The 27,472-nt window shown below is 37.5% G+C and overlaps 2 protein-coding genes across 4 annotated transcripts in view; one reads left to right on the top strand and one right to left on the bottom strand.

Moving 5' to 3' along the window:
• LOC126252911 (cAMP-dependent protein kinase type I regulatory subunit) overlaps positions 1-27,472 on the bottom strand; it is a 266,576-nt gene that overhangs the window by 202,540 nt on the left and 36,564 nt on the right. The window lies entirely within an intron of this gene.
• On the top strand, positions 1,965-5,484 carry LOC126252912 (uncharacterized). Of its 2 annotated transcripts, none has more exons than XM_049953897.1 (3): positions 1,965-2,248; positions 2,551-2,799; positions 2,887-5,484. In XM_049953897.1, the coding sequence occupies exons 1-3, from the start codon at positions 2,101-2,103 to the stop codon at positions 3,222-3,224; spliced, it is 735 nt and encodes a 244-aa protein (XP_049809854.1). In that variant the 5' UTR covers positions 1,965-2,100; the 3' UTR covers positions 3,225-5,484. The 2 variants fall into 2 exon arrangements, with proteins under 2 accessions (XP_049809854.1, XP_049809853.1); XM_049953896.1 differs by having other exon boundaries at positions 1,972-2,248; positions 2,875-5,484.

Here is a 27,472-nt window from a genome sequence, read left to right as displayed (position 1 = left end):
CATGAACGAAAAACAAATCTACCTCTGCAGGCGAAGAGTAAATCTTAGTTATCTTGCGAGAGTGACAGTCACCATCAGCATGAAACGCCTTAAACTTTTGGTGGCAGCCAAGACACACTATGAACTACGATAGCCACATTCGACTGGGGAACTTACGCAATCCATAGTGTCTAGTACAGCCTTCTTCTACAGCACATCCATCGCAATTGATTGCTTCAACTGCTTTCCTTCTGATGTTTACGTCTAATGGCGCCCCATGAGCTAGCTGTTTCCCTTTGCCTACGTCCACTAATAAGCGGGCATTCTCTTGATTGGAACACGTGAGCCATTATGCGCTTGTTTTCTCATTTTCACAGATTTTAGCATTTTACTTGAAATCCTACTTTTCTTGTTTTCCACGTCTGCAACGTAGCTCTCGAAACTAAATTTATTACTAACTCGACACGAAATGACCGAGAAAAAAAGGAGAAAGTACGACGGTCAAATTCTATATTCTTGGAGCGTTGCATTCGAGTACATGTAAATACATACTATGCCAAAGCTCCCTTGCGAAACCACGTTCTGGAAAAAGGAGAACGAAAGAATACAGTTATGTTCAATCAGGAAACTTATTGCTTCTACTGGGAAGACCCCTTTATTGAAAAGAAAAGATTAATTTCACAATGTTAAAACCGTTTACATTTCCGAAACATGAAACAAACTCATCTATATTGGATGTAAGTTGTCGCCGTTTCTATATTTTTCAAACATGGTTTTCCGAAACTTAAAGCATCATTAAAACTTGAACATGAGTTTCTTAAACAAACGAATTGGTGCTTTTGATGCACTGAATTTATCTTTGTAGCACTGGGTGAATTGAGAAAAAATTCTGGGAGACAACTTTTTATCAATTAAAAAAAATGAAATTTTACAGCTACTTCAAGAGCTACTGAATTTTGACCTCGACCATTTGTTCCGAAATGTGCAATGACGACCCGACTTAAAAGTTCTAAGCGGGTAAGGGTTATTAGTCTACATATTTAGATTTTTTTAAAGGAAGTCTGTAGTGTTGCGGAACACACCCACATGGAACATTTAACGAAAGATAGACCAGTAATAAAAGATCTCACGATTACTATAGTTATAACAGGAAGCTGACTAGCGCTACAAACATTACAAACGAGATCACAGTTATCACAATGCAGGGCTGTCGTTAAAAAGTCTCTCTTCATTCTCTTGCTGAAGGAAAATACGATCCCTCTCATTTTAGCGTAATCAAAAGGTAAGGTAAGAACAAATTTGTAATTCTCGATTCCTTTCATGGGCACACAAGAAAAACATAAACTTCTCTCAACGAAACATTTTACAGTCGACGAAGAGCGCAATGAATGTGCATTATAATATCTAGTGGCTGATTATAAACAACAGGTGTTCTATGAAAACGACACAATTCGTAAGAGGGTCCTAAGTATGGCATCATTTAACGGCTACTCTGCTAATACTATATTGCGTAATGCGTGCTGTTAAATCGTACTAAAATACAGCGTTCCACTGATGGGTAATGCAGAAGATTTTATTAATTTAGGTGTTTTTTTTTTCTTCTTTGCAACCATCACTGATAACAGACGTACTGGTACATCTCTATCACTCGCGAGCTGAACAAATGTGCACATGTAGTACGATACGCCTTTTTTTTATCGCAGCATTTCTGTTCTATCGTTTGAAATTCTGCTCATAGGGGAAAAAAAGTATATTTCCTTCACAAAATACATTACAAGAAAGACAACGACAAAATCTGTATCGCCCAAATGTTTGTAGTATCAAGATGCATTTAATAATAAGCTTCCACTGATCACAATGACCAGTAGCCAACAGTTGCCTGCTGCACCGCAGCAAACCCAGAGCCACCTACTGTGTGAAGGACGCGTTACAATAACCTCCTCGGTTGGTGGGAACCGCTAGCGCTATCTTTGAGCGACTTCGTAGACTACTTCCGACGCCGTTACCCATATCGCGTATGATGCTTTCCAAGTTTTCGCATTGCCCGTCAGATAGCTCACACTTCTATATCGCTGACATTGTTTTGGACATTTCCCCCACAGTCATAGCGGAAATGTAAAGATGGCGACGGGCGGAATGTTTGCGGAAAACAGTGCTGAATCTAAATTAACTGCAGAAGAAGATCGCGAACTACAAAAGAAACTACGTGACTTCGGTAAAGAATATATATCCCGATCTGGTCGACTTGTGCCAGCTAAAATCCAGCCAGGTAATTATTTATTTGACACAATGCCGTGAACAGAATATTCAGTCTCAATTTAATTCTGTTTTATTTGCGAGTTTTATATTCTTCACGATAATCTATTATGCTTAACTTTTTAATGCACACGATTTGATGTTAAAATAGATTTTAACATGATTACATATTTGACATTTACGGTTGACCTTGCGCAATTCTTGATTTTACCAATTCTCTGTAGGTCGTGACAACACGACATTTTTCATTCTTTAGCAAATAATTCTCATTTTGGCGTATCTGCAATATGTGTGCTTGCTTTTAACATTTTACAGATGTGCTTTGCAGCTGTCCTCAGCGCTGCAATGAAAAAATATCGACTGAAGACCGAATGAAACTGTTTTCGGAGTTTTACAAACTTGGAGACCAAATTAGACAGAACGAATTTCTACGAGCTCACATTAAAGCACGGGCTGTACAAAAGCGATCACCTGACAATAAACCATTGAAGAGAGCAAAACGCAGAGTTAGCTGCAAATATCGGGTTCCTTTACTTTCGAAGACCGATATGCATATTGGGCCTGGTAAGTACCCACACAAATAATAAATCTTAAACTTTGTTTTTAAACCTGTATCCACCAAAGTCTGTTGGGTTACAGGAACAAGTCCAGCTGGTGCGAGATTAATAGAAGTCTGCCAAAAAGCGTTTATGAATATTTTTGTCATCACTGAGAAACGAGTTAGACTACAGCGTGAGAAGCTGATTGTGGAAGTTATGGGCACAAAAGCAATTCCCCATGTGCAACACAAAAGGCATCCCCATGATGTCTTTACTACAAATAAGCTGCCTTTGCAGTCTGCTGACGAACCTGTAGACATGACTATACCACGTAACACGACAGAAGTTGATGTGACAATACTCAAGGAGAGAGAGCATGATATTGCCCTAGTGGATAATTTTTTTATGAATCAGCTGTGGAAGCCAGAGTATATTAACACAGCGATTTAAATATTCTGTGCCTGAACCAGACACCAACATATTTTTTTCACTTTTCAAAGAACAACTTATATTTTTGGAAATATTTTGATGTTCTACAAGAGGAAAACAATGAGTTTGATATTTTATTATCTGTCAATATTTTCCTCAAAAGCTCACAATTTACAAGGAATGTACAAATACTTATGGTCTCAGGTTGTTGTGCAATATTAGGTATGTAAAACTATAGTATGAGTAGATTTTTAATGCTATATGTTTCTCACCATATAAAGAAATGTGTTGATAAAGATAGATGTCCTGATTGCATGCATCCTCATCCTCATTGGTTTTGTTACATGACGGGAATGCACTGCTCTCTATTAAATTTACATTGATGCTGCATTCTTTAAAAATGAAAACCTACAAGCTATTAAACAGCATCAGATGCATGGCATTAACAGTGCTCAATTATGTAGGACAATCATGTTTCTCATAAAATAGTTAGGTGTAACAAGTTTTGTAGCATCAGATTAAAACAAAAAGGCTTGCCAATGTTTTATACATCAAGAACTGAAACCATCTCAAACTGTCTCAATTTTTTGCAGCAGTGATACATCTGCCAAATTTTATTTATTTATTTATTTTTGTAGGTAAGGTTTTTAAACATTCAGTATTTTATGAACTAAGACAAGACTTAATTTCTGTTTATTATGACTTGTAGAAATTGCAGTTTGTTGCTTTTAATGTGTGTTTATAAACTGCCTGATATGCACAGACTGGAATCAGTTGAGTTATGTCAATAATTTGTATTTTGTCACCTGCAGCCACTTACTTGGTGAATCTAAGTAAATTCTAAAGTAATGACAATTTCTCATTCAGTAGTAGTCCATATACAAAACAAAAATTCACAGAAAGTCTTAATAAAAATGTCTACAGCCACAATTTTTTCATTATGTATTATTATTATTATTATTATTAAACTACATTATGCATTTCTGACTCTATGGGTCCATCTTCAGGTGCAAACTGTCTAACACATCATCTACATTTGGTCTTGAGTGAGGTGAAATGCATTTTCCTGTTATGAGAAAGTTAGACAATAGGCTTGTATTTTTAACCTTTCGAGGTCAGGATGAACATGTGCTGAAACACACTGTGTAATTTGATAATAAAACATGAGAAAATTGTGACTGAAGGTGTTTTATGCACACCTTCTGTGTACTGAATAGTCACAATCACAGCTACAAAAGATGAATAGTATATTTTTTTTTAAAAAAAGGAAATATAAATAACAACTGGATTTATATTTTTCTAAATTAAGAACAGCAATTCAACAAGTTGTAACATGAAACAGATCCTAAGATTATAACTGCAGTATTCTTTAACTGTTGCCTATTTTTGTGTAAGAGAATACATTCCTTGTTGTTACATTTTGTAAGCATATATGTATATAGACGTTTTATATTAAACATGGTATGAGCTGTGCTTTATTACTTAATTCAGACTGAAAATACTGTTGTTGAAAAAAAGTGTTCCTTTTTATAACACTTGCACAGGGTAACCTAATGCTCTTTCACAGTGATCTTTCAGTATTCATCAACTAGAATCAACAAAAGTATAATACCTCAGCACAGATGAATTTATTTTGTTTGTATATAAAATTTGTGTAAATAAATACTATGGAATTAAAACTGTTGCATCACCTACATTTTCTGTGTATACTAATCTCTAAGTTTTTCTGGCTTCAGTGAAACCTGAACTTTATTGGGTCTCTAACAAGAACCTCCACACTTGAAAAATCAAGTCAGCCATTTGTAGAAATATCTGACACCATGAATTCCTACTAGATATTTCTTTCATATTATTTAACAGCTCTTCACATGTATGTAAAACTTCTTATAAACGCCAGTGCTAAGCATTTGTTGTATTAAGTCATTCAGTTTTTTATAATTTACAGGTACAAAAGCCTTGTCCATGTTTAGTTAATTTTGCAATTGCTCATAAAGTACTTTGGAAAGAATGCCAGAAAACAATACCAAACATTAAAAATACATGAAATGTCATCAATTTCATTGTTAGGTCAGTGGAAGGTACATTGTGAGATATGGAAAATATCTGTAGTAAACTGTGACCAGCACACAAAATGTACTGAACTGAAATTGAAAATATATATAAGCTACACAGTTGCGATTATTTATTTATTGCCAGACTGCTATTGGGTGTGTACCACTCATCAGCAGAATCTTATAGATTCGTTTCTTGGCACATGCAAAAGATTTTTTTGACCAGCTTATTTCTTTTGGATATTATGTACATGTAATGTTTCAGGAAATGATTCCTCTTTTTCAAATGCACTGTTAATGTCTTATGCCATTTATTCATGATGTTTTCAATGTGTGAGATGGGTGCTGCATTGTTCTGCTTTCTTTGTTGTAAAATTTTCTTGCAGTCCACCACTTGTGCAGAAACATGCATAGAAGTTTCTGAGTGCAGTACAGAAAAAAAGTCATTACGTAATTGTTATTGGCAAGACATCCAAATATTTCCAATATTTGCAAGCTGCAGAGCGCCACTTGTTCAAGACATGACAGGAATGAAGTTGTTGCAGCTATCTAAGAATGAAATTACAGTGAAATCCAGACCATTAGCTGCTTACAGGTGTTAATAAATATCAACGGGGACAGTTGAAAATGTGTTCTCCGACCGAGACTCGAACCCGGGATCTCCTCTGACTGAGCCACCGAGGACACAGAGGATCGTGCGACTGTAGGGACTTTTCTCTGGCACACTCCCCGTGAGACTCACATTTCCAACTTACTGTCCACACACTACATTTGTAGTGCCCCTGCCCACTATACTCATTAATTGTGGTAGTCAATCTACCGATTCCCTTAAGAGTTTGAGCAATGTGAGTGCATCCACACTGAAGACAATCAATGGTCAGTAAGCCTACCTATATGAATATGGTATCTGTTCTTTTGGACATGGGGCACTACAAATGTGGAGTGTTGACAGTAAGTTAGATATGCGGGTCTCACAGGGTACGTGCCAGAGGTAAGTCCCTGCAGTTGCACTATCCTCTGTGTCCTCGGTGGCTCAGTCGGATAGAGCATCTGCCATGTAAACAGGAGATTCCGGGTTCGAGTCCCAGTCGGCGCAAGCATTTCCAACTGTCCCCGTTTATATTTATCAAAGCCTGTGAGCAGCTAATGGTCTGGATTTCATTGTAATTACATGACAGGAAATTATTAATATTGATGTATTTCCTTTCAAATACGTTAATATAGTGGAAACACAATTTGACTCTACGAGGTGAATTGTTTTATGCTGCTTTGTACGCAACTCGCTCTCAGTTTACAGATGAGAAATTGTAGGTAAATGTGACAATAATAAATCCCACTGAACTGTTCTTCAGAAAGTCCACTCCTAGTTATTAAGAGAGTAACAACTGTTTAATCATGTTTAGAATGGGGAAGTAATTTGTTTTGTGTGTGTGTGTGCGTGAGGGGGAGAGGGGGGGGGTGCGCGCGTGACAGGCAGGCAAATAGCATTTTTTTATACAATAACTATTGTAATGATACACAATCCAATTTATGTTTTCACCGATACACAATGTGTCAGCCTCATGATCCAAAATTAGAGAAACTCCACTTCCCCCATCTGCCTCAAATTTTCTTCTCTGGTTTTGAATTTCAGATTCTCATATGTTTCCTCTACAAGAAACAAGAGATATTTACTTCAAATAAATAAAAATACTGGTCAACTCCACTACTGTCTTAGTTTTGTGAGCAGTTATTATAAAGAATTTATCACCTGAAATAAGTGTAGAAATATTTAACACGATGACTGCCAGCGGCCACAGTAGAGCCTCATGCCAGATGCCATAGCCTAGCCTGCTATGAAACATCAATTGATACGCATGCGCAGCAGTCAACATATTAATATTTGGCTACTGTCTTCTATCATGGTTAACTGGTCCTTAATTTGTGCAAATTCTCTACCTATGCCTCATAAATCTCACACCTACTCACGTATCACATGAAAGCAAACAGCAGTAACAACATTTTACCTGACCCAACGATACTCTGAATGACATCAGTTGGTGCAGACATGTGAACAGAGATAATCACGTAATGTAGAAGCCATTATAATAAAATTCCAGGAAACAGTATATTAAGATCATTAGATATTCAGCATGACAAGGATAGGAGGTACAAGACCATCTCAATGTTGTGACTTACTAATCCCCTCTCCGCTCACATGAATCAGACGGCAGCAATAATTTAAATAGCAATTAACTTTTAGATTAAGACTCTTTTTGTTTGTAATATACAGTGTTCAGTCACAGTATTTTATTTTCCTGTTTTAAACCAATGCATTTGGGAGTTGCAACTCAACTTTCAGGGAAAGTTATGTTTTTCAGCGTTACATCTGCACCAGTTTATCACTTAATCATAAATGAATGGTGCAGTTTTATGCAAAAAAAAAATCTTGTATGAATGAACAAAACAAATATAAGCATTATTAACAGTTACCTTCATTTGCACATACACCTCAAATACCCAATAGAATTTACTTTTATTTATTTATTGCTGGACTATATGAAACACACATGCTCCTCCTCCTCCTCCTCATAATAATAATAATAATAATAATAATAATCTTATATACTGATTTATTAGCATGCAACGAAGATGTCTGCCAATAACAGTCTAATTATAAGACAGATTTTATCAGCAAATCAATTTTGCATTCTTTTTATAACTGGCAATGGTAGTTTGATTTACATCCAAAGACATTCAATAAATGAAAGTAGTGGCAGACTGAAGGCAAGGGAGGAAGTGATGGAAAAGATATGATTATTTATTTATTTATTTATTTATGCTGTATCTTGCTCTCATCCATCATGTTACATCACATCTTATCCCTATTCTATCTCTTCTCTCCATACCACACTCCCTGTCACTTCTCCACATTGGGCTACTATAACCGCACTTCCTTTGTGTTTACTACTTATAAAAAGATAATATAGCTTTGTAAGAACACTCAAACGCATCAATTATATGTTTATCAACAGCAGACAACAAGAAAATAGAATTCACATTCAAGAAATGAGGTTTCTAAAAAGAGTGGAATGGTGTACAAGACAGCTCATACAAAAGGAAATGGGGATATAAAAAATGATCGAGATATACAACATAAATGAAAAAATAAAAGGAAACTGCAGGAAATGGAAGGAACATGAATAGAGAAAGACTCCTGGTAAAGGCTCTCAGTTATAAATGCACTGGAGAAGAAATGTAGAAAGGCATTACAAGAGATGGACTACTGTAAAATGGCAATTTGTCTAATGTCTGAATCATGTACTGTCTATCTAAAAATGAAAATATTATATTAAACATCGCCACTTTATTTTATTTCATTTCACCTGGTATGGAAATTACTATAATATGACCTTTACTTATTTAAGCAATACAATCACACACATTGAAGTGTACCATTCGAATAAGGCAGTGCAGCTATAAACATGTTAACATTATTTGAAGTAAACACAAATTCGGAAGTTTTCACAGATACAAAAGATGAAATTTCGTGGTCAAGAGAAGGTAACCATTAATAATACTTTATTTCTATTTCTTCCCTCTCATCCAAGATGATTTGTTTCTGGCCTGAGCTGCCGGAGTTAGTGCTCATGTGTGCTTGCTTATGTGTATGACTGGTGTGTGTTTCTCTTTTGCCGATGAAGGCTGTGGCTGAAAGTTTTTTATAAGTTTATTTTAATTGTGCCCATCTGCAACTTAATGTGTCGTCTTTACAATATGTAGCAATCTGTCTTTTCCTATATTGTTAACTTCAAATATAATTAATAATTACATTTTTAACTTGGAATCCAAGTGTGCTGCGATCAGTATCCTGAGTGCTAAAGACGAAGGAGTAAGATACATTAGCAGTGGAGCAAGATAAATTGGAGCCCTTATCCAGTTCTCAAAACAGAAATTCTGAAGTTTTCAATTGGATGATGCCAAATTAGGTAACTTGTGAAGACAACCTACAAGCTTTTGTTCACCGAAGTATTTACAATGAACTATTTTTTCCATGTGGAGTCTGACAGGGCCATCAATGGAATGAGTTGTTAAATGAATTAGTGCAATGCAGAGTCATAACACCTATTTGTTTTAATTCCAGGACATACAAAAAATAATGTGCAAGAAATCCACAGAAAAGAACATTGCACAAATTAGCAATGAACTCTCAGCACATTTATGGACTACCATATAGAGGACACTGAGTCGAAATACAGTGAAATAAATAAACAGTGTACATAATGGCCGATAGTAGTTTTTTTATAAACAGTTTTCAATACTAAGTTTCCAATGTGTCTGAAACAGAAGTTTACAACCATTATAAGTTTTGACTTGTGGTAGTAGGTATGAACTTTTATTGTGAAAACTGTTAAAAACGCAAGGTTGCTAAGTGAAGTGAGATGCAGGTTGAGAACTGCTGGAAATACAAGAAAGTATACAAATGGATCCAGAGAACAGATCGGAGTGGAACATTTTAATTAAGACTTACAAAAATTAAAAGTAGCACAAAACATGTAGCAGATAAAGGATGGATGATAGATGTCCCAACAAAGTTCTTTCCTAGATTCACTGAAGATGGGTAAGTAACATTAGAAAACATATACTACATTTCTGCTAGCGATTAGCGAAGCAGATATGTTGCAGTTGCTCTGCAGCTCACTCGTTTTTCAGCTGTCACAGTGAAGGAAAACAATGGCACACTAGACAGAAGGGATATTTTTGTTTCGGCTGTTCAGGAAATTAAGACGTTAATTTCTTTACATATTTACTGGTACCAGTTATTTCATTTATATATTACAAATATTTTCCCTCCCACATATTACAAAGTTTTTAGGCAGTGACCTACTGACGAAATTAATCTCAACATGAGTAGCCCGTGATCAACCCCCCTCCCCACTGTACCATAGGCTGTTGCTGTGTGGCTAGCATGTCTCAACAATACAGATAGCTATACTGTAGGTGCAACCAAAATGAACAAACATCTGTTGAGATGTCAAACAAATGTGTGGTTCCTGAAGAGAGGTAGTACCCTTGTTAGTAGTTGCAGGGGGAAATGGTGTAGATGACTGACTGCTCTGGCTTTGTGACATAAGCTAATATTGTCCAGCTGTGCTGGTAATGCAGACAGGTGAAAGCCAGGGGATACTACAGCATTTATTTTTCTCAAGGATATGCAACTCTACTGTATCATAAATGCAGGTAAGCTACTACGAACAAAATAGTTAACACATTATCACAGCCATGATATACCCATCACAGCAATACAAGTTCAAATGAAAACTAGCTCTGCAGGTGTTGAGGAGATGGAAGAAATATATGATGAGATAAAAGAAATTATTCGTACACTTAAAGGAAAGGAAAATTTAACTGTGATGGAGGACTGGAATTCAGTAATGGGAAGCAGAAGAGAAGGAAAAGTAATAGGTAAATATGGACCGGGGGGAGGGGGAATGAGAGAGGACACTGTGTGGTAAATTTTGAACAGAGCATAATTTAATCATTGCTAACACTTGGTTTCAGAGTCATGAAAGAAGGTTGCACACGTGGAAGACACCTTGCGACACAAGATTACAGATTGATTATTTATAATGGTAAGAGGGAGATTTTGGAACTGGATTTTAAACTGAAAGGTATTTGCAGGGGTAGTTGTGCATTCTGAACATACTTTATTGGTTATGAGTTGTAGATTAAAACTAATTAAGGAGGTAAGAAATTAAGGAGATGGGCTCTGCATAAGTTGAAAGAACCAGAGGGAGATTAGGCAACAACTGAATGAAACAGGGGAAAGGAATAGAGTAGAAGATGCATTGATAGCTTTGAGAGATGAATAGTGAAAGCAGCATTGGATCAAATAGGTAAAAATACGAGGCCTAGTAGAAATGCTTAGATTATCACAGGAATATTGAATTTAACTGATGAACGGAGAAAATATAAAAATGAATCATGTGAAAGGAAAAACGAATGTCTAAAAATGAGACTGACAGGAAGTTCAAAATGTCTAATCAGGAATGGATAGAGGACAAATGTATAGATATAGAAACATATATAACTTGGGAAAGGATAGATATTCCTTCTGGAGAAAATGAAATATGTTTGGAGAAACCAAAAGGAACCGTATGAATATCCAGGGCTCAGAGGTAAAACCAGTACAAAGCAAAGAAGGGAAAGTGAGAAGAATTTGACAGAACACTGAAAGACCTATGTCAAATTAAGGCCCCTGGAGTAGATGATATTCCTTCAAAACTACTGATACCCTTGGGAGAGCCAGCTATTACAAAACTATGCCAAGTGGTGTGCAAGATGTAAGAGACAGGCAAAATATCCTCAGACTTCAAGAAGAATTTAATATTTCCAATTCCAAATAAAGCAGGGTGCTGACACAAGTGAACATTACCGACCTACCATTTTAAATCATCGTTGTAAACTACTAACACAAAGTCTTTACAGGTGAATGGAAAAACTGGCAGAAGCTGAGCTTGGGAAAGGCCATTTTGGATTCCAGAGAAATGTAGGAACACACAAAGGCAATACTGATCCTACAACTTATCTTAGATGATTAGACAACAGGTAAAGGAAAAGGAAACCTGAGTTTATACCTTTTGTAGATTTGGCGAAAGCTTTTGATAATATCAACTGGAATACAGCCTATGAAATGCTAAAGGTAGCAGGGTAAAATACAGACAGCAGTTGTAAGAGTCGAGGGGCATGAAAGGGGAGCAGTAGTTAAGAAGGAAATGAGGCAGGATTGTAAGCCATTGCTGGTGTTATTCAATCTCTACAATGAGCAAACAGTAATGGAAACCAAAGAAAAATTTGGAGAAGGAATTAAATTACAGGGAGAAGATTAAAACTTCTGAGGTTTGCTGATGATATTGTAATTCTGTCTGGGGCAGCAAAGGACTTGGAAGAGCAGTTGAACAGAATGGACAGTGTTGTGAAAAAGAATCTAACATGAAAATCAACAGAAACAAAACAACGGTAATGAAATGTGTAACTAAACCGGACGATGCTGAGGAGTTCAATTAGAAATCAAGACACTAGAAGTAGTAGATGAGTTCTGATATTCGGGCAGCAAAATAAGTGATCATAGCTGAAGTAGAGAAGGTACAAAATGTAGACTGGCAATCGCAAGAAAATCATTTCTGAAGACTAGGAATTTGTTCACATCAAATAAAGATTTAAGTACCAGGAAGTATTTTCTGGAAGCAACTGAAGTGTAGCCTTGTGTGGAATGAATGCGGGTGATAAACAGCTCAGTCAAGATGAGAATACAAGCTTTTGAAATATGATACTAGAGAAGAATGCTGAAAATTAGATGGGTAGATCATGTAACCAATGAGATGTTACTGAATAGAATTGAGGAGGCAAGAAATGTGTGGCATAGCTTGACTAAAAGAAGGAATCGGTTGATATGACATTCTGAGACATCATGGGATCACAAATTTATTATTGGAGGGAAGGGTGAAGGGGAAAAATTGTAGACGGAGGCCAAAGAGTGAAAACAGTATGCAGATTCAGAAGGGTGTAGGTTACAGTAGTTATTCAGAAATGAAGAAGCTTAAACGGGATATACTGACATGGGGAGTTGTGCTGAACCAGTCTTTTGACTGAAGACCACAACACCAACATTAAGTAGTTCATGTAAGTAGCTAATGATGGACTTGTGATAAACAACATGATTGTTTACAGCAGAAGTCTATAATGCATGAGAAGTCTGGAGATGACCTTTATCTACCACTGAATGCAAAATAAAATCCATAGACATCATATTGTCTCAACCAGATGAAGCTGGTGAGATCAATATTTTGTAAGATCTGAAGACAGCTTTATCAGCTGTTAAATATCACCACTGAAATTTCAACAACTTGGTTCACGAGATATAAATGGCCATGGAAAACAAAAGATTAGCTTACTTACTAAGACAACTGCAACAATTAGTGATCTTGGGAAGACTGTTGTATTTAAAGAAGAATCGAAAAAGCAGGAAGGAAGTATGAAACGGGAAAGCAATATCTGACACATAAATAACGTGTGAAGGAGCTTTCAGGAAACCTAAGGCAGAATGCTACGGAAGTTTTTGAACAAAAACTTTGAAAAATTGTTTTTCAATTTGACTAGTCACATAAAACATTCGTAAATAAAAATAAGTGCCATAGAGGAACTTGAAAGAATTGCTTTTTGCTTATAAAACCAGAAATCGGCCTTAACTAAAATGCATAAAATTTTGTGAATTACATCCAAAGTGGTGTGTAATATTTTAAGGCAAATGTTTGCACCTTGACTGAAGAAACTCCAATTTTTTTAAATACATGGCATCACATTTCGTACATTTGGAGTTATTGGTAACACAGTGAATCCATTCCTAGGGAAATTCACAACTCACTAATTGGTTGGTTGGTTGTTTTGGGGAAGGAGACCAGACAGTGAGGTCATCGGTCTCATCGGATTAGGGAAGGACGGGGAAGGAAGTCGGCCGTGCCCTTTGATAGGAACCATCCCGGCATTTGCCTGGAGCGATTTAGGGAAATCACGGAAAACCTAAATCAGGATGGCCGGATGCGGGATTGAACCGTCGTCCTCCCGAATGCCAGTCCAGTGTCTAACCACTGCGCCACCTCGCTCGGTAATTCACTAATTATCTGACATGTGTAACGGAACATATTAAAGGCTTTACTTAAATGAAGTATGCGATCCCTTCCAAATTCAACCAGTTTAACGAGTATTTATGATTATAGAAAAGTTATTGTGTATGTTAACAATGATTGCACAACATGTCTCCATAAACAGTCAACCCATTAAATTATACTGAATAACTAACCCACACAAAAGTTTATATCACTTGATCACTGATACAGCAAATGTCATCATGAAAAACACTAAGTTTATCTTAAATAATTAATATGAAGTACGAAAAATAGTGGCCAACTTAGGTATTTTGGATCTCCTTAAATAAAAATCACCCAGTGAAACCTATTTGTTCACTAGGAGCGTTTTCACTCAGTATTCACGTAATCAATCCTATTTTAGACGAAAACCAATGTAATTCTTCATAATTCACGTTACTTACTTATTTATGCAAATTAGAGAAGTCAATTGACAAACTTCTAAAAAATGACCTTTTTGTAACAAAGAATTATTCTGTCAAGTCAACAAATCTGTCTGTCATTTTAATAACATGTTAAATTATGTCACTCGATGCAAATTAACAACTTTTCTGCACAAATTATGATAACAGATGTACATGTGACTCATACACTATATCTCTTTTTAGTAGTTCTTTGACAATGTTATAAATACAAGCAGCGAGAAAGGGTCGAGAGAGCAGTCGGAGGCAGTAGGGCAGTCGGAATGTCACTTTGGTGAAGTGTGTTTATGTGTTATTGTTTGGCAAAACAAGGCAAAGAACATGTAAAGGAAGTACTACTTTGTGTTGTGTTATGGTCTTTGGTGGACAGTGGAATTAATATGGCCACTAAAGGAATAAATGTTTGATGTTTACATATGTGTTGGTTTCGCTAGTTCTTTATCATCAAAAGCACATGAAAAACACGGAACCTCATGTGTTTACCCTAGACAACACAAATTTAGAGCCAGCATCAGCAACGAGACACCGCAGCGATCCAGCAAGCAGCAGCGATTACTACAATACAATATTTTGTAATGGCGCCAACCTAACATCAAGTGCTAACAAGCTCCGTAAATGGGAGTGAAATAGTGCGATTACAGCAATTAGCAAAAGATATCTACGACGACTTGTGGCGGTCCATTTACAAAAGTGGGGGCTCGTCCGGGATCTTTAAGTGCATCGATGATAATAGTGCAGCGATAAATTTCGTAAGTGCTTAGCACTCCAAAAAAAATTTTATTTGTGCATTGTGGCAACAGTGAAAATATGTCAAAAATAAATAAATAAAGTGTGTTTGTGCGACTACGAAAAACTATCATCACACCGCTCGGAAGATTAACGTCTGGATTATGTCAATGGAATTCATCAATCAAGACTTCAGCTTCAATAAAACCGAATATAAGTGAAGAAAGCCAACAAGAACACCGACCACGACATCATAGCATAGCCATAAAGCAAGGTATTTTGTTGTTGTTGTCATTTACAAAATTATTAGTGAACATGTCTCTACCTGAGAGTGATGAGATCGTAGGAAATGTAAAAATTGAACCAGGGGATGGCGAACAATTAAACTTAACAGAGTGGCTAGCAGGGTTTGCAACTCAAATAAGCTCGCAACTTAAACAATCGAGTGAACAAGTAAGTTTGAAACTTGAAGAAAACACAGATAGACTGAATAAGTTAAGTTTGGATTTTGATCTATTAAGTACTCATCTCAATGAGAAGTGTGAGGAAATTAAAACTACCCTCAGTAGGGACACTAGAGAACAGTTGATACACTTCAGAAAAGAATTTCAAGTTAAAGTTGAAAGTTTAAATGAAAACATACAAGCTAACACAGACAGCATTGCTGTCATCTACAACAGAGTAGATGCTGAAGCTAAAAGATTAGATCAAAGAATAGACAAAACATCAGAAGACCTTAAACAAGAATACAACCTGTACACCACTAATGTAGATACAAAAGTAGAAAATATGCACACTAAATATTCACAATTGGAAGATGCACTGATGTCCAAACAAACGATTTACAATCAAAATACAATGTATGGGCACATCCAAGTGAAATGCTTTCCTGGTGAAAATCTGCACCCTATTGACTTTATTCACCAATGTAAGGATATGTTTGTTGTTGGAATGTCAGACAACATAAAAATTAAGTTAGTAAAACGGTTTCTAGAAGGGGAGGCCCTATCCTGGGCAAATGAGAATAATGATTCTTGGAATACGTTTGAAGAGTTTGAAGCCAAATTTATTTGTAAATTTTGGTCACAGTCCATACAAGCCAGATTAAAGTCAGAATTTCTAAATGGACCAGTGTATAGAGGGAAAGTAGGGGGAATGCAAAAATTTTGCAGAGATCAACTGAAAAAACTTGCTCATTTAAATAACTCTTTTGATATTATGACACAAATTGATGTTTTAAAAAGAAGATTACCAGAGAGACTGCAGTGGGAATTGGTCCATGGACCAGACGATTCAATGGAAGAGTTCCTGAAATTTGTAGATAGATTAGATAGGGCCTTGGAAAGAGAAAGTAACCAAAGTTTTGGCTCTGGCAACAACCAGTATGGGGGGTGGAACAGGAATGTAAATAGAGATTATTATTGGAGGAGAGACTTTGAAAATTCTGGAAATAATGCTCCAAATAGGGGAGATAGGAGATATGAAAATGATTTCAGAAACAATACGCAGGAGGGAGGATGGAGGAGAGATATCAGGAATGATAGAAATAGGTATTGGGGAAGAGAACAAGATAGAAGGGGGTTTGTTGAAACTAGTGAACAAAACGACAGCTACAAACGGACAGACCGAGGAAACCAGCCGGGAAACGGTGGACAGTCCCACTAGATGTCCGTAGTTTTGGGGCTAGACAATATTATGACAGGACAACACATAACCGAAACTGGAAAAGGAGAGGATACAATGTAAAGAGTAATTACCATGAAAATACTGAAGTTGTTAGAATGAATAAATTAGAATTTAATAAAAGGTTTTGGGATACTATGAGTAAAAGTGATACAGTTAATAAAAACTGTGTTCAAGCACAGGTAGTTAGTGAAAGTGCAGAAGTTGAAGGTATTGCAGAGTTCCATAGTTGGGCTGAAAAGGATACTGGTGTGAATAACAAGTCAGACACACCACAAGTAGAATCTATCTTGGGGGGTTTATTTGATAAGAAGGGGGATGACGAAGTGTTTAATGGAGCCAAAGACTCAATTGCTGAGATTCAGATACATAGGGGGGAAACTGCAGATGGGGTTGTTGTTGAGGAGGAGGAAGAAGTAATAGAGGGACATTTAAATAATGATCCTAAATCAAGTGATGTTATTGATGAGAGTGTGGAGGAAGAAATAAAAGTATTTGTAGAATTGAAAAGTGATGATGAGATAAAGGTAAGTGATGTGACAAACATGGATAATAATGAGGTTAATTTAAGTGAAATGCAGACTAGGGAATGTGTATCTGAGGACAAGCTATTGCCTATTGGGAACTATGAAACGCTAATCTATGAGAATGGTAATACTAATAATATTAAAGAAAATATAAACGGATGGAATGTAAATGTGTGTTTTCAAGAAAAAGGGGAAAATTTTTTAGAAGTTTTGTGGAACAACTATGGAAACTGTATAAACAAAGATGCCTTTTGGAAAGAATTAGCAAAGGTAAGTGCAACCTTGTATCCTATATGGTGGATAAAAATCCGTAGTGGACTTTATAAAAAAGGGGGTGAAAACAGTAGGTTGTTAAGTGACAACACAGTGTTAAAAGGAACAGATGGAAACAAAGGTTTATGTTTAAATGTCAATGCTTTGCAAACAGAGAGGGATGTGTCTAAGCGTAGGAAAAAGACATTAGACTTAGGAACTAAAGGAATTGAAAATGATCTATTGTTTGAAAATACTGAAATAGACAAAGATGTTGAGATAGGTTGTCCATATGTTAAAGTAAACATTGACATTTGTCCATTTGAAATAAAAGAAAGCCCACGTCCTAATGCGTATAGACTTATCTTTCCCAGATCAAGAAGGTTATTTGGACTAAGAAACATCACTGAATTGAAATCATATAAACATGATTAAGCACATTTCCCTGTTTGAATACAGTTACTTACCCATTTTCCATAAAGCATGTGATCAGCAAAGATTTTTACTGGATGTGTCAAATAGCAACTACCACTACAGACCCTGGAAAAGTTCCAGATATCTGAGACAATGTTTTTATACTTTCATTGTCACTATTGAATATTAAATATTGTGATATCTTCTTTACTTGCAATGGGCAAGAAGGTGACAAACATTTATTACTTTCTTTTTGTATTGTTGAATATGGGACATGATTGCACCAAATAAAAGACAATGTAAAAATTGTGGTGCAAGACCCATCATTGTGTTACTATTGTTTTCTTAGACATAAGATTTGTGGACAATTTTCTACAGCTAATCAGATGTTCACCAAGTTTGATGTTTGTGTTATGTTGTGACCAATTTAAGTGTCCAATTTTAGTATTCATATGTTCTTGTACTGTCTTGACTATGTGTCTCAATGGGAGACAAGTTTTTTAAATATTTCATTTCTTTTTTAAATGCATATTATATCCATACATGTGACTTCACTAGTGTGTGTATTTATATATCATGTCCATACTTATAATTATGTTCTTGGTTTTCATTTCTTTTATGTGGCTCAAAAGGAACAGACAGTGGCAATATTTTCTTATGGACATATGACCTGTCCATCTATGTAATATATTTATGTTCCTTCTATTATCTTGACTAATCTGTGACTCAATGAGAGCTGACTTTGAAATAATTTACATATATATTTTTTATATATCTTAAAATCGCATGTGATATATTTGTGTCTGTTTTTGATCATTTTCCATGTGGCTCACTGGGAGCAAAGCTTAACAATTTTTTTACTTTCATGTATTACTAAATATTTTTATTATGTTGTCATACTGATTGACATAACACAAAGTGCATTTGAAACAACACAACTAAAATATTTTCAGGAAAAAGTCATTTTGAAACGGTGTAACGGTTGTTGTATACATACACATTATGCATAGTAATTGACACATTTGTCCTAGTCGGCTAATATCATTAACATTCTGTAAATGATATTACCCGAGGGGGGTATTGTAACGGAACATATTAAAGGCTTTACTTTAATGAAGTATGCGATCCCTTCCAAATTCAACCAGTTTAACGAGTATTTATGATTATAGAAAAGTTATTGTGTATGTTAACAATGATTGCACAACATGTCTCCATAAACAGTCAACCCATTAAATTATACTGAATAACTAACCCACACAAAAGTTTATATCACTTGATCACTGATACAGCAAATGTCATCATGAAAAACACTAAGTTTATCTTAAATAATTAATATGAAGTACGAAAAATAGTGGCCAACTTAGGTATTTTGGATCTCCTTAAATAAAAATCACCCAGTGAAACCTATTTGTTCACTAGGAGCGTTTTCACTCAGTATTCACGTAATCAATCCTATTTTAGACGAAAACCAATGTAATTCTTCATAATTCACGTTACTTACTTATTTATGCAAATTAGAGAAGTCAATTGACAAACTTCTAAAAAATGACCTTTTTGTAACAAAGAATTATTCTGTCAAGTCAACAAATCTGTCTGTCATTTTAATAACATGTTAAATTATGTCACTCGATGCAAATTAACAACTTTTCTGCACAAATTATGATAACAGATGTACATGTGACTCATAAACTATATCTCTTTTTAGTAGTTCTTTGACAATGTTATAAATACAAGCAGCGAGAAAGGTCGAGAGAGCAGTCGGAGGCAGTAGGGCAGTCGGAATGTCACTTTGGTGAAGTGTGTTTATGTGTTATTGTTTGGCAAAACAAGGCAAAGAACATGTAAAGGAAGTACTACTTTGTGTTGTGTTATGGTCTTTGGTGGACAGTGGAATTAATATGGCCACTAAAGGAATAAATGTTTGATGTTTACATATGTGTTGGTTTCGCTAGTTCTTTATCATCAAAAGCACATGAAAAACACGGAACCTCATGTGTTTACCCTAGACAACACAAATTTAGAGCCAGCATCAGCAACGAGACACCGCAGCGATCCAGCAAGCAGCAGCGATTACTACAATACAATATTTTGTAATGGCGCCAACCTAACATCAAGTGCTAACAAGCTCCGTAAATGGGAGTGAAATAGTGCGATTACAGCAATTAGCAAAAGATATCTACGACGACTTGTGGCGGTCCATTTACACATGCAAACAGGCAGTTCACTGACACATGATCATGTTTCCATTGCCTTTACTTGCTATGTATCCTTTGTTAAAATAAAGGGAAAATTTTCTGTAACGATATTTTGCAGCAAGTGCGAAAAGATATTGTGCCCTGGGCGTTGCTTTCTGATCTTCAGTTATGTTATTTATATGTTCTGCAAAGAAGTTCTCAGGGTGGTAAGTTACAGGACCTTATGTTCTTATTGGCTCAGGAACAACAGCTTTCCAAACTTCAGTATTTTCCCCCTGTTTTCAGTTCCAAAGGAAGTGGCCCTTCTGAAAACAGCTCTAGTACTTACACCCCAGTTACATACTGAGCCTCACAATACGTTTACTGCTACCATATATTACACAAAAGCATGTTTCGTGACTCTTGTAAATTCTCCAACTCTCCATGGTGGACCACGTTATTTAATTTTGGAACATTACAATCACGTTGCTTATAAGTATGGAACATAAAGAGGTGCAGTAATTCACAATGTTTTCTCTGGTTAATATTATGTACATAACTTCTGTTAAACAACCTCCATAACTAATATGGGATTTGACAAGCAATCTGGCAATGAAAACCTTTAGATTATCAGCCACCTTTCTTGTAAGGTTGACAACAAACTGAATATGGCAAATAAGTGAAATTAGAGTGCCCATTAAACCTTTCCTAAGAAGATCAAAGATGTATTTAGGCCTGAAAACAAACAAGTATTAGTATATTTTGATTGAAATAATTTCATGTTTTTAGATTTCACCACGTCAGGTGGCAGGGGCCAGCTACCAGCCGACTGTAGTTATTCCTCAAGTGCCACATGCTCACTGTGTTGCCTGTTTTATAGCAGATACATTGGTTTTTTTCAAGTGTGGCTGGCTGCACTTTGGCAATACTGGCCCACTTGTCACTGCAGTCTGTCAATCACCACGTAAAATATGGTCACCCCTTAACAGAATACGTGCAAATCAAGAAAGATGAGCAGATACTCTTTACAAATGAGAAAAAACACCAACTCCCAACTATGACTGCAGAGCCGCCAGACAGACCATCTGCCACATTGTCCAAGAGTGCGACAGAAGAGCATACAATGGCAAATTCAGTGATTTTCTGATGGCAAGACACTGCAAACGACTTTATACAGAATCTTTGTCTGTATTTAATTGTATTGCCCATTACCTTTATGTTATATACTTATCATATAGCATATTTTACTGTGTTTTTATGCATATCTTTGATTAAACATTTGTAAGAAGCATAAAATGGGTGCACTGCCGTATTCTAAATAAATAAATCACAAAATTATTACTTTTTAGTTGTAAAGGAGTGCTTCAGTAAGTAGCATAAATCTTTGGAAATATTAAATCAGATTTTAGGTGATAATGCTTATCAATAAAGCTAAAAATATATTGGAATTAGCCAAATTAAACATATTAATCATTCTTAGATGAGAAATAGCTGATGAGTACATCACCACTGCACTATACAATGTATCCTACAGCCGAAACAGCACCAATGCTCCTCAGCTAGAAAGAAACTCAAACCATTTACCCAGAAGACCAGCCATCTGACAGCCTTGCAATGATGACTCCTAAAGATGTCAATAAAGAAGAAATTGGCACAGAAGCATTGTACTACTAGTTGAGAGTGCCAGCAGGTAGCACAATATAAAGGGATTGTCACTAGAAACTATATGAAGTACCATCATTTTCTACTCTTTAAAAGTGCGCATGTTGTGACACAAGGGAAATACAATTAGGTGACAGAAGTCATGGGTTAGTGATATGCATACATACAGATGGTGGTAGTATTGCATACACATGGTACAAAAGAGCAGTGCACTGGTGGAGCGGTCATTTGTACTCATGTGATTCACGTGAAAAAGTTTCCAACATGATTATGGCCACAGGGCAGAAATTAACAGACTTTGAACACTAAATGGTAGTTGGAGCTGGATGCATGGGGCATTCCATTATGGAAATTGTTGGGGAATTCAATATTTTAAGATCCAGAGCATCAAGAATACCAAATTTCAGGTATTACCTCTCACTACGTACAATGCATTGGGCAACGGCCTTCACTTAATGACTGGGAACACTGCCATTTGCTTAGAGCTGTGAGTGCTGAAAGTCAAGCAAAAGTGTGTGAATTTTGGCATTAATGGGCTATGGCAGCAGATAACCGAAGCGAGTGTCTTTGCTAAAAGCACGATATAGCCTGTAGCACCTTTCCTGGGCTCATGACCATATCAGTTGGACCCTAGACAACTGGAAAACTGTGGCCTGGTCAGATGAGTTCCAATTGCAGTTGGTAAAAGCTGATGGTGGGGTTCAGGTGTTGTGTGACCCCACAATGTCACGGACCTAAGTTGTCAACAAGGCACTGTGCAAGCTGATGGTGGCTCCATAATGGTGTGAGCTGTGTTTACATGGAATGGAATGGGTCCTCTTGTCTAACTGAACCAATTATTGACTGGAAATGGTTATGTTCGGCTACTTGGAGACCATTTGCAGCCAATCACGGACCTCGTGTTCCAAACAATGACGTCATATTAAGGGGCCATAATTGTTCCCGATTAGTTTGAAGAACATTCTGGACAATTTGAGTGAATGATTTGGCCACCAAGATCACCTGACATGAATACCAATGAACATTTATGGGACATAACTGGGAGGTCACTTCATTCACATCATCTTGCACCGACAACACTTTTGCAATTATGGATAACTATGAAGGCAGCATGGCTCAATATTTCTGCAGGAGAGTTCCAGCAACTTTTTGAGTCTGTGCCACATTGAGTTGCTGCACTACGTTGGGCAAAAGGAGGAGCATAATGATATTAGGATGTATCCCATGAATTTTGTCACCTCAGTGTAAGTGACAGTTTAAAACTATGGGTTGGTCTGTGAGGCTTGCATGGAGAGCACAACTGGTAGCACATTCCTTGAAAGAGACAGGAATTTGGGACAAATACCACTGCAGCACACATTTACAAGATGTTGCAAATGTTTGTCTGATATAAATCTTAAAAAAAAAAAAGCACCTCTGCTGTAAACATGGGTACAATACTGTTTGCCTGATATACCAATAACTGTTAGATTCAAAACTCTCACACTGCTCAGGAATGCTGGTGGTTGGTAATTGCATCAATAAGGACAAACAGCAAATTTATGGCAAGTGGAGATGAAAACTACAAATATTGTGTCTTAGTTTTCAGTAGCTCTCACATTGTGTAACATTGTATGTGAAATTATAAATATTATTATTATTGTTGTTTAGTATTACTATTATCAACACCCACTTTAAAACACACTATTCCAAGCTATCAGTCCCATTTCCAGTCTTGTTTCAATTCAATATATATATTGCAATATCTTTCCTAGTTATCATTCTTGACAAGAAGCAATGAGGTTTTATGTATCATTCATTTTTATACAAGTATGAGTGAGGAGAAAAAATACTTGACTTTTGAAACCAAGTTGTGAAATGTGCATGGCTACAGTTTACAGTTGCAGCATTAATCTGAACCGTGTGCTCCATGTGTTACCTGATGTTATAATATTAATTATATCTTAATAAATACTGCAAATGCAGAATTTCTGACACAGACAAATAAACAAACAATTGCTTGATTATGAGTGGATGGAAAACAAGCTAATAAAGTAGACAGTATATATAATGAGGTGGGGGGATTTATTTAAGGCTAATTTGTGGATCTAAACTGGTGTTCAAGAAGGAACAATATGATAGGGCCAATGAAACACAAACAACTAATCACGGTTGACTTTCTATGGGCCTGAATATACAATCCTGAATAAAAAAGCAAAATTAATTGTGACAGGGTCACCACGTAACGTTTGATCACTTTGGCATTACGTCACTTATGGAACCCTTGATAATCCTACCTGACCAACAAAAATGCTGATATGCCACGTTAGCGTTGCAATACTGTGCGTTTTTCATTCAAGATGAGAGCAGTGCAGTAATGGCAGCAGTAGAGGGCGTGGGCTGGTAAAGCTACAGGGCGTGCCTGCAACTGTACGAAAAGCGGCGCAGTCGGCCGGCTTGCGCGACACGCGACTTACCAGCTGGAGCATCATCCCTGCGGCCTTGACCCGGCAAGCGACGCGATCGCTGCCTGCCCGGCAGGGCTCAATACGCCGCCGCCACTGCCGCTGCTGCCCCCTCTGCCGAAAGAAGCGTCGCCCGCCCCCGCATGCGCGCCGCACCAGTTCGTTTCACTTTCATTTGGTACCAAAAACTCTGATAGCCAATTTCACGAAACGCGAAACGAGGCAGGGATTTACAGCGTTAATGACAAACATCTGTGATTTGTTTAAAAAGTCAATGTTCACGAAATTTACATGGGTAAAAGCAAAAATGGGGTATGTGTATTAACAATTAACGCTCGTTCAACGGACAGTTAACTTGATAGAAAGTATCAAAGATAATAAATATCAAAACAACAAGATGGCAAATACCCTCTACTTTTCTGGAGAATTAAGTAGCCAGTTTTCTTTTAAGAAATAATGAGCTGCAATCTTCTTTGCTTTTCCTTAACATTTACCTCGTCATGTAATGGTTTAGCTCTTCCAGCATTCGCCAAATTTTATTTAATTACACTGGTTCACAGTGGCTTTTTTAAGATACCAAAATAACTGTCTTCATAGATTTCGATGCGCTGAACGCGAATATCACGATTAAAATTGTCATGCGTCAGGGTTACAAATTAAGTTGGGATTTCAAGTTTCATATAGGTTCCTACCGTAATCGATATATACACTGGAAGCCAAAGAAACTGGTACAGCAGCCTAATATCGTGTAGGAACCCAGCGAGGACGCAGAGGTGCCGCAGCACGACGTGGTATGGACTCGACTGATGTCTGAAGTAGTGCTGGAGGGAATTGACACCACGAATCTTACAGGGCTGTCCATAAATCCGTAAGAGTACGAGGGGCTGGAAATCTCTTCTGAACAGCACGTTGCAAGGCATCCCAGATAAGCTCAATAATGTTAATGTCTGGGGAGTTTGGTGCCAGCGGAAGTATTTAAAGTCGGAAGAGTGTTCCTGGAGCCACTATGTAGCAATTCTGGACCTGTGGAGTGTCGTATTATCCTGCTGGAATTACCGAAGTCCGTCCGAATGCACAATGGACATGAATGTATGCAGGTGATCAGACAGAATGCTTACGTACGTGTCACCTGTTACGAGTCGTATCTAGACGTATCAGGGGTCCCACATCACTCCAACAGCACACACCCCATTAGAGCCTCCACCAGCTTGAACAGTACCCTGCTGATATGTAGTGTCCATGGATTCATAAGGTTGTCTCCATATCCCTAAAAGTCCATCCGCTCGACACAATTTAAAATGAGACTCGTCCGACCAGGCAACATGTTTCCTGTCATCAACAGCCAACGTCGGTGGTGACGGGCCCAGGCGAGGCGTAAAGCTTTGTGTCGTGCAGTCATCAAGGGTACACGAGTGGGCCTTCGGCACCGAAAGTCCATATCGATGTTTCGTTGAATGGTTCGCACCCTGACACTTGTTGATGGCCCAGAATTGAAATCTGTAGCTATTTGCGGAAGGGTTGCACTTCTGTCACATTACACGATTCTCTTCAGTCGTCGTTTGTCCCGTTCTTGCAGGATCTTTCTCCGGCCGCAGCGATGTCGGAGATTATATGTTTACCGGACTCCTAATATTCACGGTACACTCGTGAAAAGGTCGTACGGGAAAATCCCCACTTCATAGCTACCTCGGAGATGCTGTGTCCCATCGCTCGTGCGCCGACTGTAACACCATGTTCAACCTCAATTAAATCTTGATAAACTGCCACTGTAGGCACCAGTAACCGATCGAACAACTGTGCCAGACACTTGTCTCATACAGGCGGTGCCGACCGTAGCGCGGCATTCTGCCTGCTTACATATCCCTGTATTTGAATACGCAAGCCTATACCAGTTTCTCTGGTGCTTCAGTGTACATTAACTGAACTTAGCTAGTTTATTCGAGCCGTTCCTTTGCCTTCCTCTAGTGAGTGGTGCCTGGAGTATCTCTTTGCAGCAGCTAATAGAAATCAGCCAACGAACAGTAGTCAACGTCCTATGCACCACTGTTCCACGAGAGGAATATCATGGTACAATCGTTTGGCGTCACCACTGAATGCTCTACAGTTCTCTGGCAACACAATGAAGAGGGAGTAAAGGAAGTGCATCTTCAGAGACAGGTTGCAGCAATGACCTTATAAGCATGAATGAGGCTCTCCTGTTCCCCAAGAACAATGTTGTCACGTTACGAAAACAATGCCACGCACGCAGCTGATGAGGGGTTGGAGTGAACTCCAAGTGTGTCCCCAACAGTTGGTTTATCTGTAGGCCAATTCCCTTTGTAATTATCTCTTTGCTGAGTCGTGGAAACTTCTTACACAAATACTGAAAAGCTGCTTCATTTCTGTGCACAGCCTTATTCAATGCTGTCAAGAATCCCGACTTAAGCTGCAATGGTGGGAGAACAATTTTGCTCATTCGAGTCTCGGTCGGGCACACAGTTTTAATCTGCCAGGAAGTTTCATATCAGCGCACACTCCGCTGCAGAGTGAAAATCTGATTCTGGAATTTTGCTCAGATTCACTAGAAGTTGTTTGGTGTATTACCGAGGAGATTCCACTGCTGCAGTCGTGAGGCCAAGAGCTCGGCTTTACGTTTTGGAAGATCTAAATGCCTAACCAGATCACTGAGTTCCCAATGTGTGATTCTGTTCTCAAGACAGCGATGTTGGTGTAAATGTAGGGTCACTGGCGGATGACTGCACCTTTTAAACGGTTGTATGTGTCGGTTCAGCACTATCGCTAACATTGCTTGATGGTAGTACATCTGGGGGAACAGGAAATGGCAATCCTTTGCCATCAGTCACAGGGCGAATGACAGACGGGTCGTCTCGGTATCGAACGTCAATAACAATCCGATGCATCATTTGTGGGTTCACGCCAAATAGAACGCACGCCAAACTTCATGGAGACACTTTTACGCTGCATCCAAGCATTCATTGTAGCCGAAAAGATGCAACTCATGTACAGGGTCCATAAATTATCTTGATCTCCAACTCGAGACCCAAAATACAAGGCATGTGCTTGTTTCGTCAATGGTCGCCTTCTTGAACCGCATGCAACATCTGCAGAAATGTATCAAAAGTTATTCGGTTTATTACTGCAGGTGCAGGGCATTCTTGTGAAAGTGTATATGCGCACAACAATACAATTCTTCAGTATCTTCACCTCATATATATATAATGGTAATAGCG

The sequence above is a fragment of the Schistocerca nitens genome, chromosome 4 (assembly GCF_023898315.1).
Source record: "Schistocerca nitens isolate TAMUIC-IGC-003100 chromosome 4, iqSchNite1.1, whole genome shotgun sequence".
NCBI classification, from domain to species: Eukaryota; Metazoa; Arthropoda; class Insecta; order Orthoptera; family Acrididae; genus Schistocerca; species Schistocerca nitens.
This window is presented reverse-complemented; position numbering and strand designations above follow the sequence as displayed.

What these genes read in the sequence shown, in the direction of transcription:
- LOC126252912 (XM_049953896.1), top strand. Translation starts at nt 2,101, where the DNA reads ATGGCGACGGGCGGAATGTTTGCGGAAAACAGTGCTGAATCTAAATTA. An exon ending in GCCAGCTAAAATCCAGCCAG is followed by an intron (nt 2,249 to 2,550) that starts GTAATTATTTAT and finishes AACATTTTACAG; the next exon opens with ATGTGCTTTGCAGCTGTCCT. An exon ending in CGATATGCATATTGGGCCTG is followed by an intron (nt 2,800 to 2,874) that starts GTAAGTACCCAC and finishes GTTGGGTTACAG; the next exon opens with GAACAAGTCCAGCTGGTGCG.